Source organism: Onthophagus taurus, chromosome 2 (assembly GCF_036711975.1).
Source record: "Onthophagus taurus isolate NC chromosome 2, IU_Otau_3.0, whole genome shotgun sequence".
NCBI classification, from domain to species: Eukaryota; Metazoa; Arthropoda; class Insecta; order Coleoptera; family Scarabaeidae; genus Onthophagus; species Onthophagus taurus.
This window is the reverse complement of record NC_091967.1, coordinates 20,712,777-20,728,251: the sequence shown is the minus strand read 5'-3', so window position 1 is coordinate 20,728,251 and position 15,475 is coordinate 20,712,777. Positions and strand designations below refer to the sequence as shown.

The window sequence follows — 15,475 nt, the reverse complement described above, 5'->3', positions numbered from 1 at the left end:
CCTCTTATCTAAACCGACGCAATTCCGATAAAACACTTGTGTTTGTATACAGCGCGACGTAGTAGAAAAAAATTTAAACCTACAACGATCGGCGACACTGCCGTTTATCGTCGCATTCCGCAACCTCTTCCGAAACACACGTACCATATAAAAAATAGGTAGTAATAATAACGAAAAGCTAACAGGAAGGGTTTTGAACAAAGTTTGCTTTTACGTCGTCTCGAGTGCAATCCAGTTTTAAAATGAAACTAAAATCGTGTGCTTTGTCAATTGGGCCTTCAACAAACCAGTTATTTTTTTTTTTAATTCGTATTCGGTGATTATCTTTGACGTAGACGATACACGACACGTGGAAAAATCAATACCGGGCGGAATTATCATCACTTATTTCGTCATGTATCAAGAGAATGAGGTTGGCTAATCTATTTTCAAGGATGAATACAGTATTGAGCTGATGGCAGCGGGACGAATTTAGTTATTCATCGGGTTATTACACTGACTGATGTGTAATATCACTAACCATATGTTAACGATGTATTGCGTTAGTTTTGAACCAACTGTGGAACTACGGTCGGTCTTCTCTTCTCGGTTTGTTTGCCGCCTCGACGGACCGACGAAAGGATGTGGTTTACTTTATCCCTGATTTATAGTGTAAACTCGAACTCAAGATTTCGTATGTGGAGGGCGTTATCCTCTTTATCTCGTTTTCGTGTCGTTTCATTTCCTTTCCAAGAAATCCAGGTATTATATACAGAGTTAACCAAAAATTATATAAAATGTAATAGTCTTATAATATTTGAAATGTTATGAATAGGTTGTTTGAATGATGAGATCGTTAACTGTTAAGTTAGTATGATGACCTTTAGGACAGCCCTCTAAGAAAGAAACCTCCTCTGTAGACGATTGCGTGATTCGACACGTAGATGCGCCGTACAGAATGAATTTAATCTAGCTAGATCTAGTGCCTTGGCATCACGGTCGGTAGTTCGTCACGGTTGGCCGTGTCTTTGGCGACCCGACCGGGATCGTTGACCCCCACTAACAGTTGCACCCTCCATCGACTGATATCCCGATCGAAATCCCCCAAGCTAAGTCAAACCCCATTTGGTTGCCTTTACCAGTACCAAAATCATCAATGATATTTTTCTTTCCTCAATGGGTTCTCAATTGAATATGGATAATGACTATATGGTATTAACTATAGGGATGGGGTGAAATTCAAAAGAAAACCGTTGGATTTAAATTCAGTTTTTTATTAACTATATAAATTCCCAAAAAAATTTGTTTCATCAACTTAAACAATATAGATACGAATGCTTTGTTTATTTTATTAGTTATATACAAAACAGCAAACGTTCTTGGACATCACATCTTAAATGCAATGATAAATAATTACGTTCCATAGTAGATTACAATGTTCGTTGCCGTAATGACGAAACAAATATCATTAGAACATGACTCATAATAATTCATACCAAATCAGGAAATTACGAATTTAACGATATGTTTCCAGACTTTTTTTATTCTCTATATACAATGTATTCTATGAATTTATTTATTAGCACGACGTAATTATTCACAGCGATATTTAACTAATTAATCGTATTGTAATAATGTCTATTATAACAATTTTTTAATATTTTTATTGGAAAATTTCCTTTTGTAAAGTGAAGTAAATTTAGTGGTGATGTGCATACAACATAGTATTCTCACACGTCATCACTTATATATTAGATATAATAAACATACAAATGGTGTTATACCGAGAGGCTGTAATAACATTCCTTACGGCTACCGAAAGTCAATAAAACACTTTGAGAGGAATTCGTCAATACTTCGAAACCATTTTTGATTAGGAACGACTTTATTTTATTGGTAGTAAAATTTTATGCCGTAATAATTAACTCTATCTCTGGCCCTTGACTATCGACCATTTCATTTGTTATGCTTAATAAGATTCGGGAACGTTAAATAAACTATCCTAGAGATGTTATGATAGTTACGGAAGTTTTAACGGCTCTCATTGACCAAGGTCTGTATTTACTTATGGAATAATTGGTCCTTTAACATGCAAATATAATAAGTATACAAATGTTAATAGATTGAGCTCATTGTCAGCAATTTCTGACGCATTTTTCTGAGCACATTATAATTATAATTGTATAGCCTATACGAGAGAATAAATCTGTAATACCAACTCATCAGTGTTTGCAGTGATACAACATGTTTTAGTTAAAGTATGAGATATATATATATTTTTAGTTAAGATTGCTTATTAGTACATCACAAATTTGTTCTTTTAATATTATTTACATCGCTTTCCCGATGAAATATATTATAAAATCGTCACGTAGATTCTTTCAAAGAGCCAGGAAAAACACCCCTAAGGCAATATCACAACCAAGTTTTGTATCGTTTTTATTAAATGTTTAAGTTATTAAACTCCTCACCTTGCTATGCCGTCAAAGCAAAGTGTTACCATTAACTGGTTTTTAAAGGAACTCTTCTAAGCTATTTTGGACAAAAGCAGAACACTCTTTGTACAGGTCAGCCCTCGGATCTGGCCAAGGCACCTGATCTTATAGACTTCTGTATTATTCACGAGATATCATCTAATCATTCTCCATTTATCATGGAGACAGCAATGAAAGTGTGCCGCCTAACCAAACCACCTGTTTTATTAAATAAAAAACCTAATTGATTTTCTTTAAATAGTGAATATCTGAAAACATAAACTCAACATAAGTTAAACCTTCCTCTCAAGAGTGGTAGTTACACTGAAAAGCTGTGCAACTTTATTACAACTAATAAATTATGATCCCCAGCCCAATAAAAACCCAACTATTGTGACGTTATATCGACACATTTGCCTTCTGCCGGTGTTGTCGAATCTATCAAAAAAGAAGTTAATACCAATGTACGAGTTCGGTTTTAGATCATGGCAATGTGCAATAGATCCATAGGGATGGAAGAACTATGACAAATGGCTTGGAGAAAATAAAGTACTGCACTGTTGTCTTCTTGTATGTTTCACAGACCATTGATAAGACGTGACATGATGGTCTGATTAGAAAAATGAACAAGTGGCTACAGTATAACAAGTCTATTCTTTTGAAGTCATACATAAAAAATAGATTCTTTTTAGTACGGCAGGATAATGAGTACTCAACCCTACTCCCTATTGGATCTGGAAATGTAAAGAAAACCCTGTGCTTGGATCTACTATACAGCTGGGGATGTTCCTCTTACTAATTCAACTGTCATTGGTACTTTCGGTGACGACGCCGTAATTATGGCTACCCACTCTGAACCTAAATTAGACTTGCTTCAGGAGTCCACACATATTGCATTTACTCTTAGGAAGAGTAAATGTCCATAATAAGTCTCAATAACATTTCACTATCGATGGAAAGCATATATGAGAAAACGTATATGGATCAAAATATGTAGTTGGGAATGCTATACAGAAAATGTATTGGAATATGATCATCAAAAATTTTTGCCTAAGTCATAAAAATAAACTTAGAATCAAGAAGACAATACTGACACCAATCTGGGAATGTGATATACAATTATGGATAAGTTCTAGCGCAACAAATATCTTGTAATTGCTCCAATTTCAATCTAAAATACCCCGTCATATCTGTCAGACACCATGGTACCTACCTAATCACGTAATCGGTGAAAGACGTAATTGTGCACCGGAATTATAAATAGGTTAGAAATTCCACTAAACGATTGGATCCGCTTGTCACCAAAATCTTTGAAAGGAAAAGAAAGAACAGAAAGGGAATAGAAAAATACAACACACAAAATAAATAACTAGACCACTGGGTGTTCATTCCATTTCATTTTCATAATAAATCATAGAATAATGTTTATTGTTATATTTGTTAACAGATTGCAATAATAAAGGAATTGAAAAAAAAACTAATGTTTGAAGTAAAGTACTTTGCTGCACTATTAAAATATATATTAAAATTTGTCGGTTAAATGGTTAAATTGCATTCCTTTTTGGTGGTAGTAATTAGTTTTATATTGAATTTTTGCTAGTTTCGCAGTTTATCCAGAAAAACCAGAGAGGGATTACACTCATTAAATCTTGTTAATGAATGGAGAGTATCACGAAACTAGCATATCTCATCTAAAAACCATTTTGTTTCCATCACATTTGTATTACATTACCTACGCTTTATAGATAATTGTAGTAGGAAACGTTAGTTCAGGTAAATCGTGGGACCATTAGGTTTACACCCACATTTTTATTGTTATCAATGAATCAGAAATCAATGTCGTGTACTGCATTAAGAAAATTAATCAGCCTTTTATCATCAGTAAGTCTACGTTATTCGAAACGAATTAACGAGAACACAGATGGTCAGAGAAACTATTTCAACCACATCCGGCTTGATATCATTTGTATTTAAATTAATAAATATATTATCTAATGGTTTACTTATAATAAATAAAATATTAACCAAACTTCAAAAAAAATTTTGAACTTGATATGGAATGAAAATTCTTTATCCATTATTTTTTATCTTTATTAACTCTTTATGTCGATCTTTTGCAGAAAAATGATAGTTATCAGTTTCACGTGAAAATCGTAAATGATGTTCGATTATGCCTTCAGGAATTTTCTTATGCCCTTAACAACAACAAATTATGTTACACTATTTTAAATTAATCTTCACCTAATTGTGTTAATTAATTAGGCGGTCTTGCTTGTTATTGTACCCAAGCAAGTTCTGCTTTTTATAAAATTAGTTCAAAACCTGGTCCATTTTAATTGGTGCTCCAGGTGTGTGTACCCTAGCAATTAAACTGCTTCGATGTTAATGTATTGATCCGAAGTTCGCATAGAATATCGAGGTATTTCCAAATATTATATTTTATAATATTATGCTGTACGAGGCTGGTTTGTTAATTATTAATGGTATAATCTTTGTAGTAGTTGAATGACCATCAGTATCCATATTACTGCAGTTACAGTCATAACTTAGATTAAGATATTCGACTTTATACGTTTTCACGTATTCTAAAAAAACTTACACCATTTGTAACATAACCCCTTCAAAAATATTTATTAGTAATACTTGATAAAATCATGACAAAATCTTTATTTTTCGGTAAAATTGGAATAACGACCCGGAATAATTGCAAAGCTAGGCGAAAGAAAGGTAGGATGTAAAAGACCAGTTGAATTCATATAAATTCAATTTGAAAGCATTCCTTTTGTTAAACTCTATTAAAAGCTTGTGTAATATTAACTCGACTTCTCAATAATACTCCGGAAACACATTCCGGAAATTAAGCTGTAGGTCTTAAAATATAATTTGAATGTTTCAGCTTCACAAATAGCTTTGATAAAAAAACTTTGATGTCTGCATCTTGTTTTAACTCACTGATGTATGACATTAAAGTTTCCTTTACCTTTTCAATTCGCCAGCCAATTATTCGTACCAATACTTTGTTTTTCAACACAATTTTTTAAGTTTAAATCTTTAAATCATTTTTGTAGTGCTTATAATCTCTAAGAAAATTTACTGGAATACAACATTTGATTGATTTATCTCAATTTACAGTATCTGTTTGTATGAAAAATCGCAGGCCATGTGTTCAGATAAGGTACCACTTTCGGTTACGCTATTTTATTTGTAAACGAGCTATCTGTTTTTCATATAGAGGTGGGCTGTTGTGCTGTTATAATAAAATACTCTAATAATTCTTGGTGTGATATTATACAATGCTATCATAAATTCTAATTCCAATATTCTGTTGTTTGCATTGGCTGTTGTTTTGGTTAAGAGTGATAGACAAAAAAATCACACCATATTATTTCAGATGTATCAACTTATATTTAAATGTATCAGATGTATTATTACTTACAATTCACTTAAACTAAGTGTAAAAAAACAAAACATACTGGTCATCCTAAATGTGTTAGTCTATAAAATGATACAATTAGAAAAATCTTTAAATATTTTGCAAGTTATACTAATACTAGCCAGCCATGAACTATGTATGTGCTTGATTATTACATAACCAGATTACTTTTGTCATTGCCAATACAGATGTAGGTAGATAATATGGCAGTAAATAAAGTTCAAGTAATCAAAAGTAATTTTTATTTTGCCGACATATATATAAAGCCAGACCAGTTTTAGAGCAATGTTTAACGGCAGCCATTTCAATAACTGCTAAAAATACTCGGTTGTTGAGCAGATCTAGCTCCTACAAAAGAAGGAAATAGGAATCACTGAGTTGATATACAATTTCAAAATATATGCTGGGAAAGTTACCATCCCACCAACTTTCCCCAATATAGATGTAATTCCTCGCAATGAAAATTGCACTTTATAGCTTGATACCAAAAAGAAATTTAGAAAATTATACAACTTTCAATAACACTGTATTTAAAATAACAAAAACAAAAAGAAGTTTAAGGAAGTTCTACGGTATAATATATGTTTATAACACTGAAATGATATATCAATAACGGAGTCAATAACTGGCTGAGTCATTAACTACAATATTTAATGACTCAGCCACCTGTCGCTTTAAATCCCTTACTCGAGCACTCCCAAAGACCACAACTGTGAACTTCGAGGAATTAATTAAAAGATAATTTTGATTAGATGCATAAATAAATGTTCTTAAATGATTATTAATAATTTCCTGCGATGTAGATAGTTCTTCGATTTCACCATACTATGATCTAGTTTTGCACAAATATTATTTAACTATAATATTGAACCCAGAATTGATTTGCTTCGTCAAATTTTAAGATATCAAATGGGTGATTTTCTTGCAATGGATCGCATCCATGATAATTATAATTTGGCAAGACCACTTACTGCAATAATTCTTTTCCGATACCTAAACAATATGATGTACAATATATGCTTTGAAAATTTCATTCTTTGTACTCAATCGCACATGTAGTTTGAGAATATTATTAAAATTTGCTGTACCGTTTCTTTTTCGTTTTCCTGTATCAACAAAGTCAATATTTGAATGTTTTGTGATTTTTTAAACATCTTTTTTATGCTTCCATTTTTCGGGTTAATAAACCGTAGGAAGATAACAATTTTATCTCCCCTTTTTTTAGCTTGTAGTACTTTTGGCATATTTTTTCTGGTCTTGTGAACAGTTTTATTACATTTGTTTCTTGCTTTAGTAACTTTAGATATAATTGGGAAGACAAATACTAATCGTTCATGTATGATGAGTAGACTTTCTGTAGTCAGTCACTTCCCGGTATTCGTTTAGATTTTATACCTGCAACATAAGAATACATAAAGCAGTATATATTTTTATTTCATCTAGTTGCAGGAAACTATCTTTGATTTCCGTTATTTGCTAGCACTTCTTTCTCAATTATTTGTTTGGCATATTTATTTGTTTTCTTTACTATATTATTCTAAAAAATTTTAGTAAAAACTTGTCTCTGCAATTTCAAAGGCAAGATCATGATTTAGTGAGTGTTGGCAAAAATGATTGATTTCAGATATTTCAGAAAATCCTTCTTCCTCCTAAAGTCATTGTTTTTGCAAGTTTTCATTGGTGAGTTTTGCACTACTATATTCCAATTCATTTTAGTTTGCATCACTGTCATTCTCAATCTCACTACAATAGCGCATACTTCTTCATCACAAGAGTGTTCTATAAATGTGCTTCTTTGTCTATGCAGCAGCCTGGAGCCCAGCAAGTTTCTATCTCATACTCATTGTTGTCTATTAAGAGAACATTGTGAATATCGTTGTCGCCGTATCCCAGTCCTTCCTCTAGATATGAGTATATATTTTGTTTTATTTAGCATTTCAAATGTATACAATAGATTAATTAAATTTAAATTTCATATTAATTGACTAACAGCATTTACAAATCGTCCATCGATAGATAATGAAATATAAAATATTTTGTTATATTACAGTCATTCTAAATGTCAAGTAGGTCTCAAATAGGAAGAAAAGTTGCGACTAAACGTTGATACAGATCTATGATTCTGCTCTGATTAACGTATGCAAAATAACTGCATTTTGCTTACATAATTTCAGAAACAACTTTTTCGCACTCAAAACATAGTAATTTAATAAAATTTCTACATCGATTCTTTGGATTAAAATTATATATACAGATATAGACTTATTCTGCGGAGTTCTAATAATACAAATGAAAATGAAAAAAAGAGACGTTAACTATAATTCATACCATTGTACAGAAGAGATCAAAAGAAAATCGTTATGGCATTGACCTTGACAAAAAACAACTGTGCCCATAATACACATACGTCATAAAGGGTAAAAACAAACGAAAATTCATGCGGTTCGTTGACAAGCCATGAATTCAATACAACCCCGAAATGCGTTAGTCGTAATGGAGCGCTTTGCGGTCAGATGGCGCGCACGTTGGAGTATTAACGGCCTACTCGATTTGTTCGTTGTTGTTGGTCCGTTTGGTGCGGACGTTGCACGGTTGTCAATTTCCAATAATGACGTTCGGATGAAACGGTGGTGGTGGCGTGAGAAAAGAATCCCAAGAGGCCCAATGTCAAACAACGCGACGTCAACGACTTTTGAACCGTCCTCGATTAACCCAAAAAAGAAATTTAGAAAAATATTTTAATTTTTGTTCACCGTGTCTTAACACTGAAATAAATTTTTACTAAGAAATAATTTTAGAAACTTGGGAACAAAGAATATATTTTTGGTTCTTCCCAAAACCCTCGAAAACTAGTTAAAAGAGGGTCTTCTATTTATGTTTTCTTTGTTCTTCTTTTGAAGAAAGAACCTTCCTTTTTCAGCTTATTCAAAAGCCTCCCACAACTGGATTAGATACAAAAAAAAGTGCCTCCGGCCAAGGTGAAACTTCTACCTAACAAAATTCCAATACACTTCGTGGAAACGGAAGGTCGACCCCAAAAAGGACCTGCCGTTGAAATTCGCCCAGCGGAAAATTTTTCTTATGGTTTATGTACCAGGTACAAATCTACCTGAAGATAACTTCTTTTTCAAAATGAAGCAAACTTGCAAAGAAACGTGGAAATTAATTATTTTAATATAAATCACATAGTAATTCACTGGAAATCTTATCCATTGCTTAATGGTCCGATTTTTGTAAAAGGACAGAACTATCAAAAGAAGCTGCAAATTTTCTTCAGCTCCCAACAACATCAGCGGAGTGCGAAAGAAGCTTTAACATTTATATAGGAATGCATTCGTCTAAGCAAAATAATATTCCCCATGACCTGAAACTAAAATCCCAAATTACAAAGTGAGGTATATGCACAAATAATACTAGTACTAGTATTGTTGATAGTAAGTGCAGCTCCCAATGAAATCATCAATACCAATTTGGAACTGTCAAGTAGAAGTGGCTCATCAATACTTACTAACACAGATAACACAGCTACAGTTAATATGGATGTAGATTATCTAGACTATAGTTCCGAAAATTATTTGTCACAAACAATTTTCCAACATTGACACGTCTGAGGCACTAGAAGAATTTGACGTTCTTTAGATTAAAAAACATTTGTATTATCAAAACAAAAACCGAAACAATTACTATTTATTCAGTATCAAGCTTGATAAATGTTTTGAGATAAGGAGGCCTCGTGTTAGTCACGACACTTTTATATCAAGGAGATATAAATGTTTTTTTTTAATATTTGTGGTTGTACTTGTTTACAACACGTGCTTAAATATTTTTTTTTAATGTTAAATGTTTTAAGTAGTTACTACTTTATTGGCTAAGAATTTCACAATTATATTATTAAATTTCTAGGTTCCATCATTTAAAGGTCATACAAAATAATTAAAGCCGTTATAATAGATAAATTAAGGTTAAAAACTATTTTTTATAATAAAATTGCCAACGTCCGACCGTCACAGGGTAACCTTCAACACGTTTTAGATCATGATTTCGGTCATCATTTACTTAAAATCTGTTGTTCTTTAACCTTTAATACGTCGATGGAAATATTTAAAATAATTAAGGGGTCGTTATTACCATTTAATTATTAAATTCGTGATTTATTTAAATGTTGATTCGTTACAATCAAAATAGAAGCAATTTATAACCTAAATTTTGTACATAACCTCAAAAAAATATTTTTTCTCCCTATTATTCCACAAAATAAATAATTTTATATATACAAACGATTTCTACTAAAAATAATGATTGGTAATGATTAATTATTAATCTTAAATACGATTACTTTAGAAAAAATAGTTTAAAACAGCTTTTTTATAAAATGAAAACGTAACCTCAAAAAAAAGTGACATTTGACAATGTCGAAAATAATATCTTTCACATTCTAAAACTGTTTCATAAAATAAACAATTTTATACATACAAACGATTTCTACTGAAAATAATGCATAATTGGTAATGATTAATTATTAATCTTAAATTTATATAAAATTTTTTTATAAAATGAAAAACTAACCTCAAAAAAAAAAGTGACATTTGTCAATGTCAAAAATTAATATCTTTAACATTCTAAAACTATCCCATATAATAAACAATTTCTACTGAAAATAATAATTGGTAATGATTAATTATTAATCTTAAATACGATTGCTTTAGAAAAAATAGTTTAAACCCGCTCTTTTTTTAATAAAATGAAAACCTAACCTCAAAAAAAAAGTGACATTTGTCAATGTCAAAAACGAATATCCTTTAACGATTTTCTTTGAATAAAATTATGAAGGTTTAAATGAAAAACAAAGTAAAAATTGTAACTTACCATACAACTCCAAAGGCTCCATAACCAATGGGTCGATCCGGTTGTACTTGTTCCTGTGTATGAGCCGGTGCCGCGGCATGTTGCGGATGATAATACGGTTGGGCCCCGTGCAATCCGCCCTGTTGCCCGGTCGCCGTAGTGCTCGCGGCACCCTGCATTAAGGACATAGACACAGACATGGACACCCGAGAGTGGCGACTGGGTCCCACGACAGCCATCAAATGCGACCACCTTTGGCTGGTCCTTAGTTCACCGCACAACTCATTGCTTTTCAGTAAGAACCAGTTTCGACCTTACGAATAGACGTTTTGTTACTCTGTTGCTTCTGATGGTGCTGCTCCGGCTCCTTTTGTCTTCGAACTTAAATAATACTAACACTAAGCGCGAACAAAAAAAAGAAAATGGGCCCCGCGAAAGGAAAGAAAACGACTCGACGCGTGCGTTTATAGTTTGTATTTCTTCTGGTTCGTTTGTTTTAGGATGGGGGCCCCGCGTGTGTATCGACGGTCTTTATGTCCGAACAGGAACTGAGTAAATAAAAAATAAAGGGGGAATAGAGTTTTTTTGAGGTTAGGCGACGTAACCTCCACGATCTCTTGTTAGTGACTGGTTCGCGTGTGCGTGAACGGACGGAAAGAGTTCGATGGAGCCATTGACGCGCATGCGCTGACGTCAAACAGCTGATACCTTTTAACTAGAGGTTTATATACAGCGATTATCAAAAGTATGAAAAATTAATTTTTTTTTGTACACCGACGAATATTGTATACATCAATTTCTTTAAAATTTATATATTCAAATATAATATTGTAATATCTACTGAATTTTTTTCTTCTACAGACGATTAATGCTAACTTAATTTTCACAAAATTTGGAAGAACTGATATTTGGAACTCACAGTTTTAACTTTGGCAAATTGTACAAGCTCCACAATGCTTTATATACTCTTCAATGTCGTATAATGTTTTCATAACCTGTTTGTTATTTCTGGGTGTTTTCTATCGTTTGATCATCATATTTTGCAGGACCTTATAATCATCATTACTCACAACATTTAATAAAATAAATATTACTAGACTCCAAAACGTAGCAAGAATCATTTGCTGAACGGAAAGTTTATATCAAGAAATTATAAATAACTCTCAACTTCAAGTAACCAAATGAATTGGTCTGTGGTACTTTTATGTAAACTTTTTAAAACACTTGTTCTTGCCACTGTCAACGTTAACGTTGAATAGTGTTACTCAACTTTTACTTTCTCAGTCTTTCATACCCATCCAGAACAGCAGAAAGAGCTACCCTTTGATTTTCTATATCGTTGTACTAAAGTAATTGTCAAAGTCACATTGTTACGTGTCAAATCCAAAAATTTCTTTCAAATTCGGATTTAGTCTCAAAGTTTCAATGTCTAAACTTCAATTCATTGTATAAAAACAATTTTGATGGATATATTCATTTAAAGCAAAAAAGACCTGCTTTAAAAGATGAGAAACATTTCTAACGAGATTCTAGATTACCAAATATTCCTCTGGAACTCTCTGAATAAAGTCTTGCATTCAGTATCAGACATTAAATTATAAATAATGAAGTACAAGAGGCCACTTCTAAAGGCCAAATCTTGTCTTTTTTAATTGTTAGGAATGAGAAGGGGAGTTTAAAAGATTTGTTCAGTTTTTGGTTTATCCTCAAACGGTGATAGGAGCTTATGGTGTTTCTCGCTTCTGCTCTAAAAGCCTTAGTTTGCTACTGCTATTAGCAAGAGAAATGTAGTTTTCTTAGCTCTATCACTGAGTAACTATTGAACTTCACTACCAAATATGCAGTTTATAAACCTAAGTAATGAAAATAATCTGAGGATAATAAGTTCAAGATGTGCTCAATCTCGATCAAGGGTGTAGCAATACAATTCAGACGATTGATGCAACAATTTAGCTTTAAATGCGAACATCATTCTAACCACTGTAGCATTCTTCATAATTCTTTCTCCATTCTATATCGTAAGTAGAAGCTTCATTTCAAATCTTTAAGACGCAGACGCTAAATTAGTTAGAAGTTAACCAAGAGTGAGTATGACGTCTGTTAATCTACCAATAAGTGGTGGCAGTACACCTCTTTGCCGGCAATCTCTTACAACAGCTCTTTGCGTTCTAGAAACTTTTATCTTACGTCGAGCGGCTGCGATGCCAGGTTAGGACTATCGAATGTCCTGAAAGGCTATTAAGTCTTGGTGATTTAATTTTCCTATTTTTAGTGCAAAGGTCGCAAAGGTCGGACCTTTGCACTAAAAATAGGAAAATTAAATCACCAAGACTTAATAGCCTTTCAGGACATTCGATAGTCCTAACCTGGCATCGCAGCCGCTCGACGTAAGATAAAAGTTTCTAGAACGCAAAAAGCTGTTGTAAGACATTGCCGGCAAAGAGGTGTACTGCCACTTATTGGTAGATTAACAGACGTCATCACGCTATCACTTTCATTTAAGCTAATGGGAATCTAATGAAAAAGTGAACTAGGTTTTATAATTTCATATGAAGTACAAAATGAAGTCATCTAAAAACTATTAAAGAAGGATTTGATCAGATTTTTAAGGATAACCTCAGTTGCGACTAAGATGCAATGGGTTTAGAAAATAAATGTTCATTAGTCGTTGTTAGGATTCTTACCGACCTTTTTGCAAAACTGCTTTAACTCTTTAAAAATATCTTCACGTTTGTAATCACAAAACAAAATTTTATTAATGTGTAATGAATCATTGGCAAGTTTTACTCAATTTGCACATGTTAATAAAAGGTCTAAGAGTGTCTGGAGATGCGTTTTTTTATCTGAAGTTAGGGGTCCCACAATGACTAAGCAGCTCTGAATATTTATTGCTTTAATTTGTCGATGTTCGGTAGTCCATAAATTCTTGGTGGTACCGGCGCCTGCACAAACAATCCTTTCTGCTGTTCTGCTAGAATTCCTGTGGATTTTATCAAGTCCTTCATTTTCCTTACGATTCTGTCTGTGGGGTCCTTCTTAATCTTCCTGTAGGTGGCTGGGTCCAGTAGGTTCATCATTTTGTCGTCATATTCTTTCTGGTCCATTACAACGGTGGCATTCCCCTTGTATGCTGGTAATACGACGATTTCTGACTTTTCTTTAATAGACCGGAGTGCCTTCTTTTCACCAACCGTCTAGTTAGATTTCGGTGGTTTTGCTGATTTCAGTACTCTCGCAACTTCTTGTCGGATGTCTTCGGCTTTTAGTGCGGGCATCCTTCGAATGGCCTTTTGGGACCTTCTTCGGGGCGATTGCGTAGTTCAATCCTTTGGCGAAATTAATTAATAAGAAATCGGACGGGAATATACTGCTGGTAACCATGTAATTAAGCAGGCTTTAATAGTACCAATACTTAAACAATGGGAAACAATGGCCATAAACTTTTGCTTAATGGTTGAAACTAGGAATATATGGAAATTAGGCCATGTCACTATAATTTGTAGTGTTGGGTTTATCTGATGATGTTTACTGCCAACTGTTTAAAGAGTGGAAAAAAGAACAATTTTATTGCACAGTAAAGTTGTGTTGCCAACAGAATTAATTTCTCTTAAAAGCTTAATTTTTAATAGGATTCTTGGGTTATGATATGATGAAGTTTGATATGTTTATCATATTGGACAAGTTGCAAAGGTTGTTTGATCCAAATACGCAAAATGCAAGATTTGTAAGTGTAAATTTATCTTGTTGCAAAATTTTGTACAAATTAGTATTATAAATTGGTGATAGATAATAAAAGTACTTGAACAAGAATCGTTAACAGTCTCAACATTTAATGATAAATTTATACTGAAATTAGAACTAACACTGGCACTATCACTAGAACTAACACTAGATAGTTTCTAGTTCTAGAAACTTTCGGGTTAAGCGTCTTGCTGAGTCTTTTTTTTTTAACATTTCGGATGCCATACTGCAAGCTTCTTCAGCAACAAGTTCGAAGTTGTGTTCGGAGTCTTCAAGCATCATTAAATCAAAACTTAATATAGTTGTTTTTCCGCGTTTTTTAGCCGGTTGCTAATGGTTACGGAGTTATTTTACTTTAACTCCGCACAGAACCTACTTGTGCAAAAATTTTAGGGATAACTAAAAACTATTTACTGACATTATTTATGGTATAATTTTAAACATAATTTAATCCTAATTTTTGTTAGGACGTACCATCAAAACGTCGTATTAGTTTTTAATTCTTACTGAAAATGACGATGTTGCGCGAAAAAGTAAATCTAAACCACAAAATACTTAATAATTGTATATATTATCTATTTCTATTATTCTCAAGGTTCAAAATTTCTTATTTCAAACAATAAGGTAATTAACTGAAAAGCTATAAATAGTAGATGGAAATAAAATAAGGGTTAAAGAAGCAGTTTATTAAGAATATTCCTTTTCTTATCCTTTCTAAGGAATTAAAATTAATAGACATACACTTATTAAATCAATCATGTCATAAACTCGTTTCAACTTTAATTCCAGAAAATGATTTTGAGGTCATATTAGAGCTATTAAAAATGTTATTACTTTCCTTTCTCTTTTACTTTTAAATTCTGATTCTTTCACTCAAACTTAGGTTTAAAAATATTTCTTGATGACAAACTTATTTTAAATAACAACAGTTAATGGAAATATATTCCTTAAATATTAAACAATAACATTATAATAATAATAAAAGAAATTTAATGCTACACAA

At 32.5% G+C, this 15,475-nt stretch overlaps 1 protein-coding gene across 6 annotated transcripts in view; it reads right to left on the bottom strand.

Moving 5' to 3' along the window:
- LOC111426155 (serine/threonine-protein kinase nemo) overlaps window positions 1–11,371 on the bottom strand; it is a 76,941-nt gene extending 65,570 nt beyond the window's left edge. For all 6 annotated transcript variants that reach the window (XR_002707790.2, XR_002707792.2, XR_002707794.2 and 3 more), the window contains exon 1: window positions 10,753–11,371. Coding sequence is in view for 3 of the 6 variants with exons in the window: in XM_023060562.2 (XP_022916330.1) it covers window positions 10,753–10,970 (218 nt within the window). In the remaining 3 variants the exon portion in view is untranslated. The remainder of the gene's footprint in view (window positions 1–10,752) is intronic.
- Window positions 11,372–15,475: the final 4,104 nt, after the last annotated feature.